The sequence below is a fragment of the Neolamprologus brichardi genome, chromosome 9 (genome assembly GCF_056152115.1).
Source record: "Neolamprologus brichardi isolate AB-2024 chromosome 9, ASM5615211v1, whole genome shotgun sequence".
In the NCBI taxonomy this organism is placed as follows: Eukaryota; Metazoa; Chordata; class Actinopteri; order Cichliformes; family Cichlidae; genus Neolamprologus; species Neolamprologus brichardi.
Window position 1 is genome coordinate 11,820,472 of NC_142112.1, and position 23,524 is coordinate 11,843,995.

Sequence of the window (23,524 nt, forward strand, 5' to 3'; positions counted from 1 at the left end):
GCCACAGCGGGTTGTTAATTCGGCTCAATCACTGAACAAAATGAGACAGCTCGACCGAGTTTACATGTTTACTTAACCATCAGGCGTTTCACGTCAGAGTTAAATGAAAGGAGAAAAATTAAGCTTGCAGCACCATCAAAAACCCAAGAACAACATGGCCCTGGAAAGGCATATTTTATTTCATTTGTCAATATACTTCAGGAAACAATATACAAAGCAATGATGTGGTCACCTTTTACTGAATGTGTGGTGCAGTTCACTTATCAATAGATAGTTATGGTGGGAGAAATAAACAGGCCTTTGCAACTGAGGACCCTGCTCTTCAACAGTGGGAAGCAAACAAACGAGAGGAGAGCAGGGCAGGGGAGGACGGGGACGTGCCAGAAAATCGAGTGTGTGTCACATGCTTGTTGAAGATAATCTTGTTGGGATTAAAAAACAGAAAGTGGGTTCAACAGGTGAATGAGGCTTAAGACTTTCAAACAAGGCACTAGCAAATGAACCAAACCTAACACTCCAAGGAAATAACCAGTGCTCGCTTTAGTTTAACATGTTTATTACAATACATACATTTCACATTTGACCTCTTGTTACCCTGCACTAACTCAAGAGGTGCTCCACATACACACCCACCCGCCTGCCTCTGACCCGCTCGCAGTTGTGATACATGTCCTAACCTTGGGTGCTTTTGGGAAGAGAGAAAAAACCCAAACAAAAAAACAAAACAAGTGTGGATATTGTCATGATTTAGCTCTCATCACAACAACTCTTTATAAATAAACCCCTTTCTTATGTTTACTTAAAACTGCACTGCTATTAGCAACTGTACAAAGGAATGAACCAGTGATGACACCCTGAATGTAAAAAACAGGAACAGAAACAGTGGGAGGGTGCGGGAGAAAAAAAAGGAGGGGTGTGATGTCTCAGGAGGAGGTGAGGCAGGGCAGAGGCCAGGGGAGTGGAGCGGGAATGGTCCAAAGCAGCACGCCATCATGTCTTTTTTTTTTTCCCCATCACTCACTCATCACACCATCAGGCACTGTTTATTTTCAGACTGGGAAATGCAGGGCCACCAGAAAGCTGCAAAACAAATCAGTGAACCACTGGAAGCACAGACCCACACAGAGGGGATGTCTGCCACGCCTAAGTACATGTTACAGTTCACCACGAGAGGGTGGAAGGAAGAGAATCTAGACAGAGTAGATCTGAAGAAAAAAAAATTAAAAATTAAAATAAACCCCAAACTACATCGACGACAGTGTGTTATGCTTTATGCTAGGCTTCTGTGTAAATAAATGCCTTCAAACATCCTCCTCTGTTTCCACGCAGGTCACACATGCTCAGTGGTTCAGCGATCTATGAACTGACAAAATGAAGCTGTAAAGTCTGCAGACGAGTTAACATGAAGGAAAAGGCTAGCTAATGAATGTAGCCGCCTAGGCGTTGATTAGTCTGGATGTCAAAAGCTTTGATAGGCATGGCTTTCCATGGCTTCAATCTACAAAACATATTTACAACATAGATAATAACATCTACAAGAAATCTACACCCCCTCCCCGTCCACCCGCCAGCCACGGGATTTTACAAAACAAAGTCTTGTAAATTGCCCTCCCCCCTTCCCCTCATCCTCCCACAACAGCTCTTCATTTCTCCCTCTTGGATTCCCAGCCCAACGGTCCAAAGCAAACCTGACTACAGCTCCTGTGTGTGTGTGTGTCTGTGTGTTTAGACTGGGCTCAAGAGGAATTGAAATTGAACAACCCGTTCTCCCTCCAGCTTCCGACTATGTGCAATGGGTCTCCCCACCCCCACCCGTCCCCACTCTTCTCCGACACCTGCTCCGACTTGCAAATCAGAAGTTCTCAGACCATAAAAGAATTCTGATTCTTCAGCTTTTCAAGTTCTTTGATTTGCTGTCTCAGAAACAGTATCCTGTGGGGAAAAGGCAGAGAACAATGAGTTATGTGCAGGTGTGTTTTACATCATTAACAGGGACTCTTCTAAAACACAGACGCTCACCTCTGCTCACGCAATGTTGCTTGTATTTCACAGACTCTGACCAAAGACCGCAGGTTTTTGAGCTCGGTGCAGTTCTCGGACATGCAGATGCTGCCCATGGTGTGAGCTTCTTCACGTAGTCTTGATGCCTGTGAGGGTTAAGATGAAAATCATTTGAATGATGCTTTCATGAAGATGTAGCCAAAACCTGTGGAAATGTTAGTGGTACAGACCTGCTTCTCCGCGTGTTCGGCGGGCCATCCCTGCACGTGTTTGATAAGGTTCTCGTTGAAGTGGGCAGCCAAGGTGGGGGTGAAGGAGCAGGAGGGTCGGGCCGCTGAGGGGGCAGGCGGAGCGGAGGCCGAGTTGGAGGCGTTGCTGCTGCTGGAGGCGACGTGGTTGGGACCTGGGGAGGGACTCCTCTGACTGCTGAAGTGAGCACAGTGTTGGGGAGAATGTGAGCGATGTGCATGAACAAACTGGCCTGTGACAATCATACAGCAGCCCTCTGAGGTAGAATGCTGAACATGATAACGCGAGTTTCACAAGATGTCTCAGTATTATAGTTACAATCGATAGATAGTTACAATCGATAGTTACAATCGATAGATCAACATAGTATGGTGATCTAGAAGAAAGCTGGCACATTAATGGAACAATATACTGTTTGTGTGTGCAGTGTGAGATTTTCAGCCCTTTGTTTGACACTTGTGAGCAGCATGCAGGCAGCTGACTGATGTCAGGCCAGATCTATCTGGTTCTGCGCTGATTTGCAACAGCCTGATGGTCAGCTGTCCTGGAATGTGATCAAGTGTTTGCAAAGGTCCAAGTACAACAGACGTAATTGTTCTGCTTGGTGTTAATGTGCACTTTAAATATGCAACACAATAAACACAAAGCACACTGACTTGAGCAAGAAACACTGTCAACAGCCTGTAATTTGAACTTGCTAACTCATAATGCTAGTACAGTAGTTCCCAAAGTGTGGGTTGGGGCCTCCTTGGTGGGCCGTGATAAAAAACAGAAGTACAGCCTGAATTCAGTCTGACAGATTGGCCAACTCTGTTGTTGTTCATGCTTTTGTTTCATCTCGCTTAGACTATTGTAATTCGTTGTTTACAAGCTTAAGTAATGCCTCCCTGGAACGACTGCAGGGTGTTCAGAATGCTGCTGCCAGGCTTCTGACAAAGCATCACAAATACTCCCATGCCACTCCCCTGCAGATTCAACTGCATTGGCTCCCTGTCAAGTTCAGGGTCCAATTTAAGATCATAATCATGACTTATAGGGCCCTGCACGGTGTAGCTCCAACTTACTTAAGTGATCTTATTCTTTCCTATCACCCCAGCAGGTCCCTGAGGTCTTGTGACCAGGGGTTGCTGGCTGTCCCGCATACAAGGTTAAAAACAAAAGGTGACAGAGCGTTTGTATCAGCTCCCAGACTCTGGAACTCGCTCCCTTTGAGTTTGAGATCTGTGGACTCAGTCATGTCTTTTAAAAAGCAGTTAAAAACCTATCTGTTTAAACTCGCTTTTGGTTGATTTTGTTTTGTTTTAGATTTTAATGTCTGTTTTCTGCCTCTGTAAAGCACTTTGTGATTTTATCTTGAAAGGTGCTATATAAATACAATTTTATTTATTTATTATTTATTTGTTTTAAGTAAAAGAAGCCGCTTGACATGGCATAATAGTAACTCTACCCAAATAGGCATTTAAAGCCACTGCAATTTACTTTGGGTAATTTGTACAAAAATAGCTCTCTAGAGTGATGTGAATCAGTACTTCTGATGGAGTGATGGAGTCCCCCCACCAAAAAACTGAATTCGTCCACTTGATTGCCTGATTCGTGCAAGACTGACATGAAAATATGGTTTCAAGACCCCTGAGATACATATTCTGCACAAAAATGGGATAAATATGCTGAACTATATTTACTAGGGCTGGGCAATGATAAGAAAATGAAATATCGTGATAGAATATGGGTAAAACGCGCATGCGCAGTGCCTTTGTTTTCATATGCACATGGAGGAAAAAGCATGGCGGCGAGGGAGAATGAGAAGAGCGAAAGCGGATCGTTGAATGAAACAGATGAACCAGAATTGGTTTGTAAAAATGCTGCAACTGCAGTGGTGTGTAACTGGTTTGGCTTTCATCCATCAGATACACAACAAAGCACTATTTTTGGTAGAGCATGCTAGCGGGCCGTCGTTATTACCGTGTTGTTTGGAAAATACGGCGCACTTAAAATCAATCCATTGATTTTTCTGAAAATCGACAGTGCCCCTTATAATCCCGTGTGCCTTATGTATGAATTCTGGTTGTGTTTACTGACCTTGAAACGATTTTATGTGGTACACAGTGCTGGAAAATCTGTCACATGGTTTAGTATGACTACGAAGCCGCACCGCTTGATGGATTGTCGGAGCATTACGGCTATCGTAGGCAGGCGCCTCGTGGAGTGATATGTACTGTGCTTCAACATAATATTACCGTATTGTGTGTGTATAACCTCTTTCTAAGTTTTGTGGATATTATACATGGTTATGCTGAGGATATGTCGGCCAGTTTCCACTGGAAATGCCTTTTGGTTAAACTGTCAGCAAGGAATTTGCATTTGCACTGTTACATTTTTATATAACTTTAATGCACATAAAACACCTGCTTGTTTAAGTGAAAATACATTGATGGGGTTTTTTGCACTAATAAAGTTGTGGAGTTGTAAAGTGTTTTGTCTAGTGTCAATTATATCATCAGTTATATCGTTATCGCAAATTTTCAAATGTATATCGTGATAAATATTTTTGGTCATATCGCCCTGCTATAATATTTACTTTGCTGTGCTGCACTCTAAACTCAGTATGTTACCATGGATATACCTCAGCGTTAATTTATAACAATGTCAGATATAACAGAAGGTTTTGGATTGTTTTTTCCATTAGCACCAACTCAGATTTCAGATTCTGACTTTTGGAATTGGATTTTGAATAATATCTGCGAGTCTGCATGTACAAGAGATAAGCTCAGAGGAAAGTCATGTTCAAACCTGTTCACACTAACACTAAATGCACTTCACAGCAGTAATGAACACCTCCAATCAAAGGACTGTTGCACAAATCAAGACCTAGAAATGAATCAAAGAGCAACTCACTGTTCCATCAACAGCCAGCAGAGGGAGCAACAACACCACAAAATGAAAACTGAAAACAGCTTTTGAGAGTGAGTGTATTTTCGCTAATGCAGAATTTCCACTCTCTGATAGCAGATGTGGATGAAATCAGTGCCCAGAGATTAATATAACTCTAACAAGATATGTCTTAATTACTTGTAACCAATTCTGCCCTCAAGAAGGGACAACCCAAGCTTCATGAACTCACGCATATTGACACCTAAACCCAAAAAACATCCCTTGATTCTCTGAGAGCTCACCTACTCATCATTCATGCCATAATTTCAAGCAACCCCCCAAAAAGTGGGATTTATAAAATGAACTGTTGCTCACCCTTGGCGCTGGAGGGTGCGTGGGGAAGATGTGGTCGCATCATAACTGTGCTGCTTATCGCTGGAGAGGGGCTGCTGGGATGTGGGCTGGGGGTGAGATGCCTGCTTTGCTGATGGCGTGCTTACCTAAAACAACAAGACAAACAGCACGTCATTTCACTGAAACAGACTACTGCTATACACAATGGCTTAATCTGAAGCATGTCCGTCTATCTCACAAACAATACATGAAACAGACTGACAGTGTCAATCAAGACTTTTCACACCTGTTAACATTCTTTGGAAAGCATTTCACGTTCATAATTGCAAACTATTGATTTTTTTCCCCTCCTCTGCCCCTTTTTTTCCCCTTGGGAAATATTCAATATTCACTAAGCTGGGAGTTTTCTGTACCTGCCTACTATCCTACTATCTTACTTTTGGCTGTGTGATGACAGGCTGTGTGCTGAGGAGGGGCTTTAGAGGACCAGCGTTGGTCTGTGGTGTGCTGATCCTCGGAGACACATAGGACCTTGGCGATGAGGCGTCTGATGTTAATGACATTGGTGACTGGTTCGACTGCTGAGCTGCTAGACATAAACAAAACAACAAAGTTACTCTAGGGAATCAAAACAACTTCAAATACAACTTCTAAGTACCTCACAGGAAACACACAGGAAGCCTACGCAGTCATTTCACAGCACACATAAGAGACGACATAAGCATACAGCGGTGGTATAGAAACACTTGTGTATGGGTTTCATTTACCTTGGTTGGATAGTTGAGCAGCTTGAGAGAGGATAGTAGTGATATTGAAAGCTGACGGTCCAGCAGTGAGGATCTTATGAAGCATAGACTGTAATGAAGCTTGTGTGACGGCAGCTGTGAGAACTACAGAGAAAAGCAAATGGACACGCGGTTAGAACTGATGACACGAGTCCTGCTACAAGAATAGTTTAGGTACTGCACTGCAGTAAGTCTGACAGTCAAAACTCAGATATGTCTCCTATAAACTGGTTTACAAATTAGAAATAAAAGAAGAGCCTATCAGTTGTGTGTTTACAGAGATCTTTCTGGTGGGAATATGGTGGTGATCAGTGTTATTCAGCACAAGTGATCCTGTTCATTAACCGAGATCAACTCTATGCTGTGCAATATGACACAGTATGCACATCCATGTCTGCTGCTTTGATTGTCAACGGCATCTCTGAATAGTGAAACCCACCTGTGAGAATATAAATGCGAGGACATAACAGGCCCTCATTTATCCCTTTTTTGTCTTAAAATATAGATATATATATAAATATTTTTCTCCTGTATGTTTGTAAATGAGATGTCACACATAAGGAGAGGGAAAAATCTTAAAACTTCAGACCCACACTGCTCTCTCATCATATATAGCTCATTCACATATATTTGTAACAGAAGGTAACAGGTAAATTTGATATACATACATATAAAGTACCTTAGCCCAAGTTATTATGCTGCTACAAATACACCCCACGCATAACCTGCTACCACAGACATTTGAATTATTGATCAAAAATTCTCTACACAACCTCGGAAGCCACTGACAACAAGACCAGGAAGCACCTGACCATGCACGGAGAGTTTCACCCTAACTTCAGCACCCTGAGGCTGTATGCTAAGCTGAAGGAAGACTGGTGAGTGTCAGTACCACAGTCCAGGATGAGATAACGAACACCTACGTATACATCAGGAAGATGGCCCTAACTGACCGCATGCTTAGTGAATACCTCAGGCAGCAGAAACCCGAGAGAGAGGGGCAATAGGAGAACCATCATGGAAGGACAGGGCCCTGCATGGTATGGATTACCAGCAAATAGATGAAGTGGCTGACATCCAGAAATCCTACCAATGCCTGGACAAAGCTGGACTGAAAGACAGCAGAGAGGCAATAATCATGGCAGCATAGGAACAAGCTCTGAGCACAAGAGCGAGGCAAGTAGCTCCAGAAGATCCCAGGAACAACATCCGAGATCTCTGTTCAGAAGCGCACAGTCCTAGGAACAGCAAAGGACCCTCAAGCTCCCAGGCCTCTGGTAGAGGACCCGAGCTTGAAGGATAAAGACCGCCCGCAGGGGTGAGAAGGGAATTTTCTTTTTAAATTGAAGTTCCCACTACTATGCCAGGGTTTACATCATGAGCTGGTACCACAGTGACTCACACTTGTAAACATTGAAACACTTTCCATTATCTTCATCCCGACCCTGGAATCTTGGACTTGACAGAGTCTATCAAACTGAAGCAGGATGACTTCTAAGGACATCTAGCAGCCATCAGGTACATTACAACACATTCTAGACTTAGAAAAGTCTGTGCTGTCGTTCCCATTTTACAATTAATGTATCTCATACCACTCTGACAGCTGAATCTTTCCTTTCAGTGTCACATGGTCAGATACCATGTTCTCATCTAGCAAACTCTTGCTGTGAGGCATTCTTCATCCAGACATCAGCTATGCAAACAGCACCACGCTGACGATGTCGAGTTAGGACTCTAGTGTGCTCAGACTAACAGGACAGATTATGTCAAAGCTTCTAACAACGGTGTCAGAACAAAAGCTGATAACAGTAGTTAATAATTTCAGTGCCTTCTTGTAACCAGTGGCCATCAATCACCGTCTCTGCTGCAAGCTGAATGTAGAAGTTGAATATGTCAAGTGGCTCTTAAATCTATTTCTTCTTACCTTCGTTGATTTTTGCCATGTCCACACTGGCGTTGTTGAGCTGCAGGGCAGTCTGAAGTGCTGGGAGAAGCTGTCGAAGCAGGGTGGGGTCCTGGAGGAGCGGAGGAGCTGGGGATTGAAGGACTGGAGACACGGGTACAGTAGATGATCCAGGTGGGCCTGATGACGGATTCAAGCTCCCAGAGCCAGATGACGACTGAGACTGGGTGGCAAGTGCTGCTGCAGGCTTTTCCACCTGGGCCGACTCTGTGGAGCAAAAAGATAAAGATGCAGTGTCATCAAAGGTGGAAGTCTGAAATCCATTTCCTCCAATAATTTATGGTCCAACATAAAACACAAAACCTTAAAAAAAAACAACAACATTCATCTGAAAAAGCCGTGTCCAGGAACTATCGTTCACGTTCCAGCACAGGGTGATATGCCAATAAGTGCAAACAAGCCTCTGTGATTGCTTCAACATTTAAACAGATCCCTGCAAGTGAGACACCTGGTCAAACAGTCAGCATGTGAATGCTGCATGTGGTTCCGTTTCTGGTCTTAGTACTTTAAATCAGTGTTGTGGCATTTGATCAGGCTTTACAAGACTTTCTGCTGTTCCAGCTGGATTTTATAGATTGTGTTTCAATGGAAGAACAAGCACTACGCCAACACCTTCAGAGGCCTGTGCATGAGTGGTTACAGTATGACTGCCCATAAACGGGGCAACAATCTAAACAAAACTGAACCCTTATGATTCATCTTATTTTTTCTTGGTCTGAAAACAAGAATTCAGAATCTAGTTTTTGTCATTTAGTTGTTTATATTAAACGTTTCACAAAGTGAGATGTTAACTTCCTGTATGGTTACAAATGTAGTAAAAATGATCACAATAATAATTTTAATAACTGTCTTTTGAAAGACTACGAAGGAGAAGAAGAACTGTAACCAATATCAGCCCTGAATGGGGCTATTGTACATTTGCATTACATAACTACAATAGGGTTGGGTGATTGGACGAATATATCGACTATCGACGATAGGCTGAGCCCATCGGCAATCGTTTTTGTGATTTATTTATTTATTTGTCCATGAGTAAGTTTGCTAATAATGATGGCGTTAATAGAAGCAGTCAACAGCAAAAAAACAAAAACAAAAAAAACCAAAAAACCAAAAGCGTTGTTTTAACGGCACCCTCTTTCATCTGCGAGCAAATTCACCCTCCTCAGAGTGCACCCAAATGTTTGTTGATCGAGCTGCAGAAGCTGGTGATAGCCTAGCATACTCAGCCAGATAGTGGACATATATGTGCTCATGCAAGTTGTGTTTGAGTACTTTGCTCGCACTATACATCTGCACAAGCGGCACACCACTTTGGTTACATCCTTAAGTTTACCGCTTTCATCCCAAATGGGCAACTTGATATTTATTTCAGTGATGTCAGCGTTAACGTGCCGTCATCATGACTAACGTGATTAACAATTAACCCATCTGGAGTGCAGGCTGAGTCAAAATCCCCGAAACGCAACGCATTTCGGGCACTTTGTCCAAAGTTTGTTTATTCTGCGCTCCAGATGGGTTGAGCGTGTTAAAAATTTCAATGGTGATGACAGCGTTAACACTGACAGCCGTAATTTTTTGGAGAAATTAGTTGTCCATGTTTGGACTCCCGTGTTGTAAACGCGCAAATCAGTCCGTGCATGATTACATTGCTCCGCCTATCAGAAAGTCTGCGCATGTGCAAATGTATCACCCGTCGTCGATTATTGGTTGGAAAATTTTTACATATCGCCCAACCCTAATACACAATACTAGTAACATGGACTGCTGTAGTGATGCATGCCACTATATGATGATTTCATGTGTTCATACAGTCCTGATCACAGTCCTGCTCCATTACCCTCAGGATCATTTAAGAACTTCCACATGACTGTCTACTGCGCCCCACCTCAACAGCGATGGCGCACTGCGAGAGACCCTCCTTAGGCAGTTCAACAACCCGAAAACATTGGTAAATGGTAAATGGACTGGTTCTTATATAGCGCTTTTCTACTCATCTGAGCACTCAAAGCGCTTTACACAACTTGTGCATTCACCCATTCAGACCCATTCGCACAAGCACATCTTTCTAAGTGCTTTCTAGATAACATTCACACACATTCATACTCCGATGGATGCATCGGAGAGCAATTTGGGGTTAGTATCTTGCCCAAGGATATTTGGCATGCAGACTAGGGGAAGCCAGGAATCGAACCACCAACCTTCCGATCAGTAGATGACCTGCTCTACCACCTGAGCTACAGCCACCCCAAAAACATTAAAAAAGGGAACGTTTTTTCCCTTTGCCATCAGAACGTCATGACTGAAAGTGACAATGAAATGCACATTTCTGCACAGATTTGGCCTTTTAAAGGCATGGGGTCCTAAACTTTTGATCAGCTGTAAAACAGCCTGTTTCAGTTTAAGTGTTGTTTTCAATAAATTGGATGCTCAAAAAAATGTCTTGTCTCACTCTCATTTCTTCTTGTTGCATGTTGAAGCTCTACTTGGAACCTTGTTAAGATCCAACCACGCAAATATGATTTTTTGGCATTTTTCAAGTGGTCTTTAAGTTTTGATCAGGACTGTATTAGGGCTTGTGTAGGTTCATTTGTGTCATTTGGGCAATTTAGTCTGCATCCTTATCAACAGGTTTAACACGCTTCAACTATAACTACCTTGTGAAGCACTAAAAGGAGACTCCGCTTTCATTTTTACAGTTTTATAAAGGTGGTGAGAGTGACATACAGACGTTCATAGACTGAAAGCTTGTGATTAGCGAGCGTAGTGCTGTGGGGACCTGTGGCTGATAAGCACCAATGTTTTTCTGTTTTTGTCTGAATTATCAGAGCTCACAACCCATCCAGAAGCAATGACAGACAAGTAGGGCTGGGCGATATATCGAGTTTTAAAAAAAATATCGATATATTTTCATACGAGATATAAGATGTGACAATATCCTTTATATCGATATAGTCTATGTTACGTTATAATTATACTTGTGGAGCCACAAGTTTGCCTCTCTTTCGTCCACTTTTGTCTCTCTCCTTCACTGAACACAACTCCTCCTCCTCCCCCATAGCTTCACCTGCAGGCAGCGACAAGATGGACACGGCAAATCTCCGTTAGCGAGTTGTGGGGCTGGACGGCGTCAACGTGTTAGCGAGCTAACCGCGCTAACGACATGCAGCCCACAGGGGTTGCACGGCCTAAAATCCTTTCATTTTCTCAAAAGTTGACAGTGCGCCTTATGTATGAATTCTGGTTGTGCTTACTGACCGCGAACCGATTTTAGGTGGTACAAGGCGCTCAGCAATCTGTCAAGAAAAATGTTTTAGTACAACTTTGCTAAGCTATGGAGCTGCAGCGCTTGATGGATTGTCGGAGCATTACGGCTACCTTAGTCTGGAGCCTCGCGGAGTGATATGTACTGTGCTTCAACGTAATATTACCGTATTGTGTGTGTATAAGGGCCATAAAGAGGATTTCAAACTCAAGGCTGTCAGTCACGCAGTAGAAGCTGGGAACAGAGCAGCTGTGAAATCTGTCTTTGTTACTATGCTCAGCGTCTATTAGGTTACATTTTGACTGCTTAAATGCTGATAATTTATTTTTGAGTAATTTCTTCATGTAAATCTATGCTGTATGTAAATAAAACTGCCTGTGTGACATCTGGGACACAGTGTGACTAAGAACTCTCTTTTTGTTCTTAACTTATGGCTTTAAAAAGAATTCGAGATATATATCTTATATCGCCACCCAGCTAAAAAATATTGAGATATGAATTTTGGGTCATATCGTCCAGCCCTACAGGCAAGCCTAATGTCACTGTTGTTCACTTTGATCTTTTAAGCGTGTATGTTATGAATGCTTGTTTGTTCATTTTTTACAAGCTGTAAGCATCCTTCATATATTTGCTTCATTACAGCCTGTTAGTTTTTGTCCAGGTAAAGACAAAAACTTCCAGGAGGTAATTTTTGCACTGAGCAAGTGTGTGATCACCACGCTTTAAATATAGCAGCAATTACCACCTGCTGGGTGTCTGGACGGTTAGAAAATGTTAACATATTACACAACATAACTTTGTGTTTCTGTAAATCACAAAGATTTAATGAACATATCTGTCAGGTATGTCATGTACTCCTTTGTTAAGCAGGAAGCAGTATAAGGAGTGGTTATTAGGTATTCAGAAACAGGTTATTCATGATAAATGACATCCTTTTCTCAGTACACCACTTCATTACATGTTTGTTTACTTTTCAGAAGATGACTACTGACAAACGCTCAGCAACATTTTGCCTGGAACTAGCTTGTAGCAGCCTTGCTTAAATTCCTATCACAATAATAGAAGACGACCACGCTTCGGGAAATCATTTACCAGATTGTTCAAACACACAGCATCAGGACCGGCCCACTCAAATAACTATTTCCATCTACACGCAGACAAGTTTTCTCTGTCATTGAGAAATAAGCCAATAACACAGGGACAATAGGCAGACTCGGTAACAGATTGTGCGATTGTGATTTTTAAAGAACACAAAATCTCACATGATGGTGAACAAGTATTTAAAAAAACCTCTTTAAAACTTTACGCATCTTATTCATATCTGCATTTCAAATTTAAAGTGTGCACAAACAGTCATGTAGTGGTCACGACTTTGGCCTCACAGAAGGACGTCCTGGTGTTTGTGTGTTCTCCCTATGACTGCGTGGGGTTTCACCCATGGAAGGCAACTGCTGATTTGAAACTAGCTATAGGTACGAATGTGAGCACTAATGGTTGTCTCTGCGTTAGACCTGTAAGAGACCAGTGAGCTTTCCTGTACCCTGCCTTTTGCTCCAGAACTGTTGTGATAGGCTCCAGCCCTCACACGAAACTGAACCGAATAAGCAGTAAAGAAAATGGATCGATGATTAGTGTGCAAAGATGAAATTATTTGGGTTCACGAGCAGCTCTAGTTCTGCAAAACAGCTTCATACAGCTTCCCTGATGTTGGGTTTGGGTCTCTCTGTGAGGCAGTGTAATCAGCCAAAGACTGTTTGAGGCTTCACTCTGTAACACAACTGTAGTTTATAGATGTGGCTGTAGTTCCAGCATCTCTAGCGTAAGATCTCTTCACAGTCCCTGTTTTTTCAGGGCTCAAATACATATTTATCAGGGATGTGTGTGAGTAGCTGACTACTCGATTTAGTACTGCTGCCCCTGATACTTGGCAAGAGAAACTGAAGTCTGTTAACCTAAATATATTTTATTAATGCCTGATCTTTGGATCTAAGACGTTATACAGCGACTAGCTGCAGCTGCAGGCCCAGCAGATGGCAGCACCGGTGTAGCTATGATGGGAACTTGTGAGCATAAAAGATCATTTAGAAGCTAAAAAGTCAGATGGACCAGAGGGAAACAGAATATTCTGACACTGTCTCCATTCAAACAAAGCAACACATGTACACATTCAGCACAAACATGTGGACGCTAACCTGAAACAAAAGAAGGCTGCTAGAATTACCACAGCTAGAGACCCTACAGCCATACTGATACTGCATATGCGCACAGCATAAAGTGCATAATATTTTACACGCACAATTAGGGCTGTCCGATATGACCAAAATCTCATATCCCGATAACTATATATATCACAAAATATTGATTTTTCTGTAAATTCAGTTAATCTCAGGCAACTCGACTTGTGTGAAGTGTTTTCTGCTGGGCGTTGTGTACCTGGAGTCATGTTTTGTGACCGATGCATGAAACTATATATTTTAGATATAATTTGTAACAGCTGCCATTTTCTTTGTGAGTATTTATTACACGGCGTGCTGCCAGGAAAACCCTGTTCTAAAGTTTGAGTCAAAGGTTTATTTTGAGCACCTGACGGCTCTTTTTTGCTTCTCATCCGTAAAACTCTCTCCATACTCTCTCACGTGATTCTTGCGTGGGTGGTAGAGAAAAAAAAATATTGCTGTTAACAGTGTATTTTGCAACACCACGAAACAAACGATAGCGTATAATATGAAACAACAGATGTTTTCATATCGTCATCCAATACATTTTGTCATATCGCACAATAGCATTTAAAATATGCATCTGTTACTGAAAAATGTGATTATTAGAACGTGGTTCTATTGGACACTCCATCTCACTGTGCTCAATTTACTACTCATAAAATTTGGTGATTAGATTGATTTTTATCTCCCATTTCATCCACTAGTAAATTGGTTGAAATAAAGACCATTAAAACCAAGTGATATTAAACACCAAGCGCTTTGGCAACTTTTGCCATCCGAATAAAATAGAAGGATTGTACAGGATTGCAATGGGAGTTCTTCGGCTCCCTCGAGAACTCCGCTCAGAAAGTAGTCCCAAATCTTGTAAAAAATGCATATCATATTATCCAGTAAGAAAACAATGCAGCGATTTTGCAGATAAATTACTATGATCAAATCACAGTCAATAATTCTGTGAAGTGTAATGATCTGGTGTCAAACTGACTGCAACAGACTCGACCCAACTTGAACAGACAGAATGTCAAAATAACAGCTAAAATTAGATAAACTGAGATGTGTTCCCTTAACTTCACAGCAGAAATTAATAGCTTTGAACTCAATTAGCTTTAGCTCACTGCTACAGTACACAACGTAAAACCTGAGCAACACTGTTCAGTCATTTGGAGTCTCAGTAGCTTGGTAAAGAGTTCCTTAGCATTGATCCACCAGAGAGCACCTCAACACTATCATTACTACTGAACCAGTAATAATCTTTAAATGTATTTTATTTAGCTGTGTAGAAGGACCGTTACTGATAAACATCTGCCATGCCAAGCAAAGAAAAAAAACACACAAAAAGTAAACAAAGCAGTTTTGACATAGAATGATCATAAATAGCAGACCCGACTAGAACAGTGCATTATTTAATAGTGTGTGGAACACTTACTAGGTCCAGTAAAGCCAGGGGCTGCCGATGCTTGCATAGCCTCCCTTCTGTAGTCCCTGTCCTTTGGGAAACTGTTGACAACAGCAGTCTTTGTTGCCTCTTTTTGCCTCTGTTCTCTATGAAACGCATACAATACAAATTAACCATGCATGCATTCTTTATGCGACAACACTGGGACAAATTCCAGCTTATATAATGAAATACTTTTAGCTACCTCTCCAGCCATTCTTTGGGCTTCTCCCACTGGGACACTTCTGTCCTGCAGTTGTAATAGTATTTCTTTCCAGAGGAACTGATGTGCTCTGACCAGTCATCACCAGGTTCATAAGGCTGAAAAGAAATATACATTTAGGAACGTGAAGCCAACGAGACAGAATGAAAGAGTGTGTGTGTGTGTGTGTGTGTGTGTGTGTGTGTGTGTGTGTGTGTGTGTTGGCAGGTTCTGATGCAAGAACTTGTAATACAATCTGAAATGTACAATAGATATTGGGGTGAAAGCAGAAAGCCTAGGAAGGCTGTTTGCAGAGCAGCTTTGTAAGAAGGAGGAAGACTCATTCTAGAGACAGTTTTGGCTGTTAAGGCATCAGATTGAAAAGGGTTGCTTTTTAAAACCTGTATTGTCACTGAAGTTTTTTTCTTCTTCTTCATTTCCAGCATTTAGAAATAACCTAACAAATTTAATCCAATATTATGAGGTAAACAGATAGAAAAGAGCAGAAACTTGAAGCTTACATATCACTGAGAGAAAAGCAAAGTAGAAATAATTTCAAATAAAAGCACAAGTATATGAGTGTAAGAGGAGGATTACCCTGATTTATGTGTGACATGTGCTTTAAGAATGTAAGGGAACTTGAATGAAATGCAAGTACCAAAAAACAACACTATTTTTTTACACCTGTGAAACGACACATCAGCAGGTGCTGCTGCCAGGAAACAATTCAGTCTATTGCACAGGATAGACAAGACTTCGGGCCATTATAGCTTCCTGTGTTAAGGAGGAGGCGATACTTACTGTGTCTGAGGTCTTGCTGGGGTTAGAATGTGAGTTGGAGCTATGAAGGGAACTGTGATTGTGAGAATTTTCCTGTGGAGAATAACTGGTCCCTGCAATGAAACACAGCACAGGAGAGGGAGAGATCCATGAGTAACACACAAAAACACAAACAAAGTTCACTGCATCACCGAGCGCCTGGATGAAGCAGACTGTGGCAAGCATCAATGTTCTCTCGGCCAACTTAACTTCCAGGTTGTACTTTAACAAGTAAGCTCCATTAATGTAAGAGTATTGGTATAATTTATTCCAGCTTTGTGGCCTATCAAATAATTAGAAGCTTAAAAATCAGAGAATTAAGCTGCCTACTTGATACATTTGAAGACTGCCAGCACTTCAACAGGTAGCAGAACAAGTACAACAATCCGATGGAAACAGTGAACCTGCTTTTGAACTCTCTCATCTTTACCGAGATGCTTCAAGAGTGTGCATTTTGAGATAATATGCCATAACATTTTTAAACTGCTTTGGTGATATAACTATATGTCAGTGAGGCAGAACAGCAGGCAAGGTACGTGTGACAGAAAGGCCTCTGGTGATCATTGTTTCTGCACATGCAGCATAAGGAGATGAATGACTCAGTGAGCATCACTCTGTATAGACTAGATTCTCTAGCGGTGGATACACAGGCATCACTACAATGTGCTACTGGTGCAAAATGAAAGTTTCAGCTTATAAACTTTACTAGCTTGTAAATCGTCTCATTTAATAATTTTTATTAAAAAACCTGACTAGCATCTTAGGTTTACAACCCAAGAAATAATTTGAGCACATTTCCAGGATAATTTTTGTGATATACGGCTGGTTAGACAGATCAGTCCCATCCCATACTAACACTATCCATTTAGAAATTACACCCATAGCCTCTTATTTACAGATGATGCAAACTGTTTTTCAGTCAGTTGTCCAGTTGCTTTTGAGCATTTCACTGGACCTCTCAGGTCCAATGCAATGTGGATGCAAGTGAAGGCTGAATATCCAAAACAGACATATTAAACAGATACTGGGATCCTGCCTCAATGCCCGACCCTAGAGCAGGGCGATATGGTCAAAAATATTTATCACGATATACATTTGAAAATTTGCGATAACTATATAACTGACGATATAATTGATGCGAGACAAACTACAACTCCACAACTTTACTAGCGCAAAAAAAACCCCCATCCATTTATTTTCACTTAAACAAAGCAGCTGTTTTTTATGTGCATAAAGCTACGTAAAAATTTAACAGTGCAAAAGCAAATTCCTTGCTGAAAGTTTAACCAAAAGGCATCTCCAGTAGAAATGGGCTGACATACCCTGAGCATAACATGTATAAAATCCACTGAAGTTAAAAAGAGGAGCTTTGCAACATTAAACTGTAGTATGCCAAATAAAAAAGTCAAATACATATTTTTTGGACCATAAGAGGCACGGGATTATAAGACACATTAAGCGAAACAAAGCAGTCAGATAAATCAAACTTTATTGAACTCATTATTCTTGCTTCCTCCCCTTCGGTACCATTGATTCATTAATGCGGTTTTCTATCACAGCTGCTCTATCCCCATGTTGTTGCAGTTTATTAATAACTAACCTTCTATTGTGGATGGATTATCTCAGTTGTTCTCCTGACTGAAGTTTGGTCTGTTTACAGCATCCTGCCATGCGATTGCATTTGTCTCTAACCATCAGGAACCTTCACGTTAACTTTTATCGAGTGGAAAAGTGTTAGCGTTCATCCTGTTATGTTATGCTAACATAGCTGTGTCACTAGTGATCACATTATATACCACCTAGCCCAACTTCAGTAACCTTACAAACGTCACTGCTGTTTAGTTTCCCGTCTTCATTTATGTTGGAAGTGATAGCAAAGCTGTATGTTTGAATTTTTTCGGAAATCTCCCAGTCAGAACATGTTACATCATGCTTAGGTAACTACGAAACTAGCGAGATAACATCCACTAACTTCCTGCTAACTTCTAACTCCGTTAAATGTAATAAATTCTGTTTTCATGGATGCCTGGATGTTAAACTTCATAGTTACACCTGGTAAAGCAGCAATGCTGATCGTTTTATTAAAGATGAAAGAATTAAGACAGTTTTTAACTCTCAGTGATGCTGCAGAGTTCGTTTGACTTTGGGACCTGTTTAGGACCCAGATTACTCCCTGATTTACGAGCACCTTAGTCTGACAAATACGGCAATAACAACAGCCGCTTGCATGTTCTACCAAAAAAAAAAAAAAAAAAAAAAAAAAAAAAAAAGTGCTTTGGTGGGTATCTGACAGACAAACACCAAAACAGTTCCACATCACTGAAGTGGCACCATTTTTACAAACCTATCTGGTCGTTAAGTCTGATGTCACTAGCCGTGTCTGGGCCTAAACTCCGCTGCAGGTCCATATATCAAACGATCACTATGGCATTACTGAGAGTTGAAAAACTGTCTAAAGTCTTTCATCTTTAATAAAATGATCAGCGTTCTGCTCTACCAGGTGTAACAATTGAGTTTAACATCCAGGCATCCATGAAAACGGAATTTATGACATTTAACGGAGTCAGAAGTTAGCAGGAAGTTAGCTCGCTAGCTTCTATCTAAATACAATATAGCATGTCCTGACTGCAGGGTTTTGGAAACAAATTAAAACGTACAGCTCTGTTATCACTTCCAACATAAATGAAGACAGAAAATTAAACAGCAGTGACGTTTGTAGGGTTACTGAAGTTTGGCTAGCTGGTATATAACGATGTGCTACGTCACCGCTAGCGACACAGCTATGTTAGCATAATATAAACAAGCTAACTTTTTTTCCACTCGATAAAAGTTAACGTGAGTGTTCCTGGTGGTCAGGAACAAATGTAATCGCATGGCAGGATGCTGTAAAAGGACCAAACTTCAGCCAGGAGAACAACTGAGATAATCCATCCACAATACGAGGTTAGTCATTCATATACTGCTGCATGGGCTGGGCTGTAGTTACATCCTAAGGTTTTAAAAAACTGAGCTTAAATAAATGATTAGCGGTAATAAAAGCTGAGGGAGGTCAACAGTGATCACTGACTGTTTTAGGAGCTTTTTGAGATTAAATAGAAGAAAATACAAAACATTAAACATGTTAACAACACAAAAGCCATATTAAACGCAGACTACTTTAGGCCCGGAAGTAGGATTCGTCACGTCATCACTTAACGACCGGATTCTGGTTCATCCGTTTCACTCAACGATCCGCTTTTTCCCTTCTCATTCTCCGTTGCTGCCATGCTTTTTCGGCCATGTGCGTATGAAAACAAAGGCACTGCGCATGCGCGTTTTACCCATATTCTATCACGATATTTCATTTTCTTATCGTTGCTTAACATTGTACCGGTATTACCGTGAACGGTATAGTATGGCCCAGCCCTACCCGACACTATACATACCCTCCTCCCACCAAAACCCCACCTGCCAAATACCTTCAAAAGTTGCCCAATTGTACTGTAAAAAAGATGATAATTAAATAAAAATTAATGCACAAGGTCAAAAACTATGAAGAGATATATTGACACTTTCGATGACGAATAAAAACGAGATGAAAATGATCTGGAGAGATGAGAGCCAATCAGAATCACAATTAAGTTGTGTAGAGAGGCGGGACGAGTTAAATGAGTGAACATGTGGAGTAAGTTTCACTGGTTGAAAACAGGATATATTTCAGTCAACTGAATTAACTTTAGATTTAGTCTACGATAATCTTATGATATTTAGTGAACTAAAACAAAGAATTTAGAATCCTAAATTATGACTAAACTAAATCTAAATTTTCTGTCAAAATTACACTGTCGGACCAACTGAGTATCGGTTCACACGAACTCAATCTGTACCAAATTTCAGTACCAGAGCATAGGGGTGGGCGATATAAACGATATACGATAGAAACGATATAAATTTGGCCAACGATAGAGATCTAAATTAATAAATTCTGTTTTCATGGATGCCTGGATGTTAAACTTAATTGTTACACCTGGTAAAGCAGCAACGCTGATGATTTAATTAAAGATGAAAGAATTTAGACCGTTTTTAACTCTCAGTGTTCGTTTGACTTTGGGACCTGGGACCAGAATTCATACATAAGGCACACTCTCGATTTTTGAGAAAATTAAAGGATTTTAAGTGTGCCTTTATAGTGTGGAAAATACGTTATACAGAAGAAAATAATATATCGCGATATATATCGTTACCGCACGTGCTTCAAATTATATCGCGATATAGATTTTAGGCCATATCGCCCAGCCCTACCAGAGCATATCTGGGTTTGAGGAAAAACAAGCGCAAGACCAATATCACTCAATGTTGAAGACATTTTTAACCCCCCCCCACGCGCACACACACCCCTTTCTGGAACATTTGTAGTACAAAGCTAGCCACACATCTAATCTGACAAAACAGCTGGTCAAACAAACTATCTGAAACCTAAAGAGTGTACCGTGGCCTGAAAGCCAAATTCACCAAAGCACAGTTAATGTCTGTCGCCAACGTGTAAGAGGACATCATCAGCTTCACTGACATCTTCGGGTAGTTATGTAGTTGGCTAAGGTGGGGTTTTCTTCCTCCTTGGCTCTTTCCTCCATCAAGTCAAGAAATCATCTCATCTGCTCATGCAAAATGAATTTCATCCTGTGTGATCAGATGTTTGTGCATGTTGGAGCATTGGGCATTTTCCCCTCTGCCCAACTTTCACCACGCTCATATTTATAATTATAGCTTCTTGGAGTGAGTGCATACACTCGTGAAGTTTTTAGTGACTTCAGGTCACTGCAACAAGCCCAGGTACAGTTTACCGACCGATGGGTACAGGACCTTGAAATGCACCGTGTAGAACGAAAGACCATCGTACGTATCATAAGTTCACCAGTCTCACAAATCGTCTTCATGAATACACAATCGTTAACCGTTTATTAATAGGACCTTTGAGCTCAACAGTAATTAATTAGTAGTGGAAATAATTTCTGGTACGGATTACAGAAATGTAGCAGTGACAATAATATTGTATGCTGTAATCGTACTGGGCAATTAGTGATACAAAAAAACAGTTTTATCCTGTGAATAAAAGTACCGTAATTGTCGGGCTATAAGCCGCTACTTTTTGCACAAGCTTTGAACCCTGCGGCTTTTAGTCAGGTGCGGCTTTTCTATGGATTGTCCATGATTTTTGTCATATCGTAAGACGATTTGTTTTGTTTGTTCCACTGTTGTACGGCACTACGTTGCCTGGCGGAAGGGCATGTGATCAGACACACAGTATCGGGGTTCAAGAGTGGTATGTTGGTCACATGTCCATCCTCCAGGCAACATAGTGCCGTACAAGTAGCGCGAAAAACAAACTTCAAAGTAGCGCTATGCGTTCAGTGGGAGGCGTGGATGACGAGCGGCGATAAACTTGCGAAGTTATGCTCAACTCCACCGGTGGAATCTGACAGCGTGGAAAAGTGTGAAAACATCCATGATCACCAACGGATTTCGAAGGGCTGGACTGCTGCATGATGGAGAGGAGGACACCGCCATGGCCCTTCAGAGGGTGTTCGACTCTGACACTGACAACGAGGATTTGTTTGGTTTTGAAAGTGACAACGAAGGAGAGAAGCTGAGAGTGGATGACGAAGCCATCCTGAGCCTGTTCGTATCTGACACTGAAGAAGAGGACTTTGGTGGTTTTAGTGCGCAGGAAGATGGTGGTGAATGACTGACTTTTCTTCTTGTTAAAGCCGTGTCACTGCACCTGAGCCTAAAAGGTAGTCCGAATCTATTTTTCTGGGGTGCTGTAGGTTATTGTTATGTACTACATTTGTTACTCGTTTATGAAGCACAGTACATGTTTCGTACTTGTAATTACCGCTACTTGTACATATACCTAAAAAGTTATGCAAATATGTACCCATAACTTATTTTTCAAAATATTAATAAAAGGGGTGTGTCTCCAAACAGCCATCTCTTTCCTGACAATTCGCTTTGTGCATATTCTCTTACATATGATAAGTCAACATTGAAACACCTGCGGCTTTTAGTCAGGTGCGGCTAATGTGTGTACAAAACAGGATTTTCCCCTTATTTTAGCTTGTGCGGCTAATATTCAGGTGCGCTTTGTAGTCCGGGAAATACGGTATATGTTTTTGTCAATGTACCATGGTAATAACAGAAGCGAAACGCAATATTGTGTCAGGACAATTCACTATTTATGCACAATAAACAAAGGAGCATAGCGCAACAATTTCTGTTCAGCGCCAGACTTGCTTGTAACCTATATCACCAATTATGTTATGAAAAATGACGTATTAACTACAACAGAAGACTGACCTTTGTGGAAATGCTTGGAGCAAACTAACATGTGAGCTGGAAGGTTCTGGGACATTATATTTGGTCTTTGAATGGCTGCAATCCAGGCCATCCGTCGCCTCTTTGTTACTTCGGAAACAGGGCTCGAACAATTTCTCTTCAACGACGTAATCCGATAACAACCGATCTCTTTACCCGTCGGCTTCCGTGGCTGTCATGCGACCGGCTATTGCAGTTAATAATACAACAGCTTCTTGCCATTTTTTTTGTTTCTTTTTATCGCTGTGTAACTGATTTCAATTGAAAGCCTGCGTGCGCTACTACCTCTTGCCACGAGTTCCCAGAATTATTTGCGGTTTTACCCCTGAATGATGTCACATTTTCAATCTCTATATGATCTTTCTCTTACTATTTATGTATCAACACAAAGCTGGCAACCCAAGGCAAACATGAAAACCAGTCGCCACAGTGATTCTACTTTGGAAGCATGAACAGGTAGAAACAGGCTGTAGCCTCACTGCTCATCCCTTTGTCAGCTGTTGAAGTTCAGTGTCTGTTTGCTAGGCTGGGGTCCGCATTTACTCAGCTTTAATTTGTGCAATAAAATTAATGTCCATATACACGCTGTAGACTGTGCCACTATTTTGCTTCTCTTGGACAAACTGAAATCAGCTGATTGTAATGCAAGTGGAACCGATAAGAAAAATCAATAGGCATGCAGACTAACAATTCCAAGGAATTGAACTACTGGGATTCCCATCTCAACCATAAAATCTTTTTTTGTCACAAAACGAATGTACAAAAGAAAAAAACGCAACTCAAAGAATCCAAGTCTAATGAGATCTTCAACTAAAGCACCGACTTCCGCATGAGCGACCATAAAAATAGTTCCATAGCAGCAACAAATGTCTTTAAGATTAACAAATCCAGTTTGATTTTTACAAACCAACCAGAACTAGAATAAAAATAGCTTTCAATACCCAACACTGTCAAAGCAATTATGACAGAACATGCAGCATTTTTTATCTACTTGTTATTCTGCAAGCTTG

At 41.2% G+C, this 23,524-nt stretch overlaps 1 protein-coding gene across 3 annotated transcripts in view; it reads right to left on the reverse strand.

Annotated features, from left to right (window-relative positions):
* Nucleotides 1-539: 539 nt before the first annotated feature.
* Nucleotides 540-23,524, reverse strand: part of waca (WW domain containing adaptor with coiled-coil a) — a 28,541-nt gene continuing 5,556 nt past the window's right edge. The window contains exons 4-13 of one of the 3 annotated variants that reach the window (XM_006804514.2): nucleotides 16,143-16,234; nucleotides 15,345-15,460; nucleotides 15,131-15,246; nucleotides 8,185-8,430; nucleotides 6,243-6,365; nucleotides 5,913-6,064; nucleotides 5,497-5,621; nucleotides 2,232-2,424; nucleotides 2,020-2,147; nucleotides 540-1,932 (exon numbers count right to left, since the gene is read on the reverse strand). In XM_006804514.2, the coding sequence (XP_006804577.2) occupies nucleotides 1,863-1,932; nucleotides 2,020-2,147; nucleotides 2,232-2,424; nucleotides 5,497-5,621; nucleotides 5,913-6,064; nucleotides 6,243-6,365; nucleotides 8,185-8,430; nucleotides 15,131-15,246; nucleotides 15,345-15,460; nucleotides 16,143-16,234 (1,361 nt within the window). In that variant the 3' untranslated portion in view covers nucleotides 540-1,862. Of the gene's footprint in view, nucleotides 1,933-2,019; nucleotides 2,148-2,231; nucleotides 2,428-5,496; nucleotides 5,622-5,912; nucleotides 6,065-6,242; nucleotides 6,366-8,184; nucleotides 8,431-15,130; nucleotides 15,247-15,344; nucleotides 15,461-16,142; nucleotides 16,235-23,524 lie in introns of all 3 variants that reach the window. The other 2 variants (XM_006804513.2, XM_006804512.2) reach the window with 2 other exon arrangements.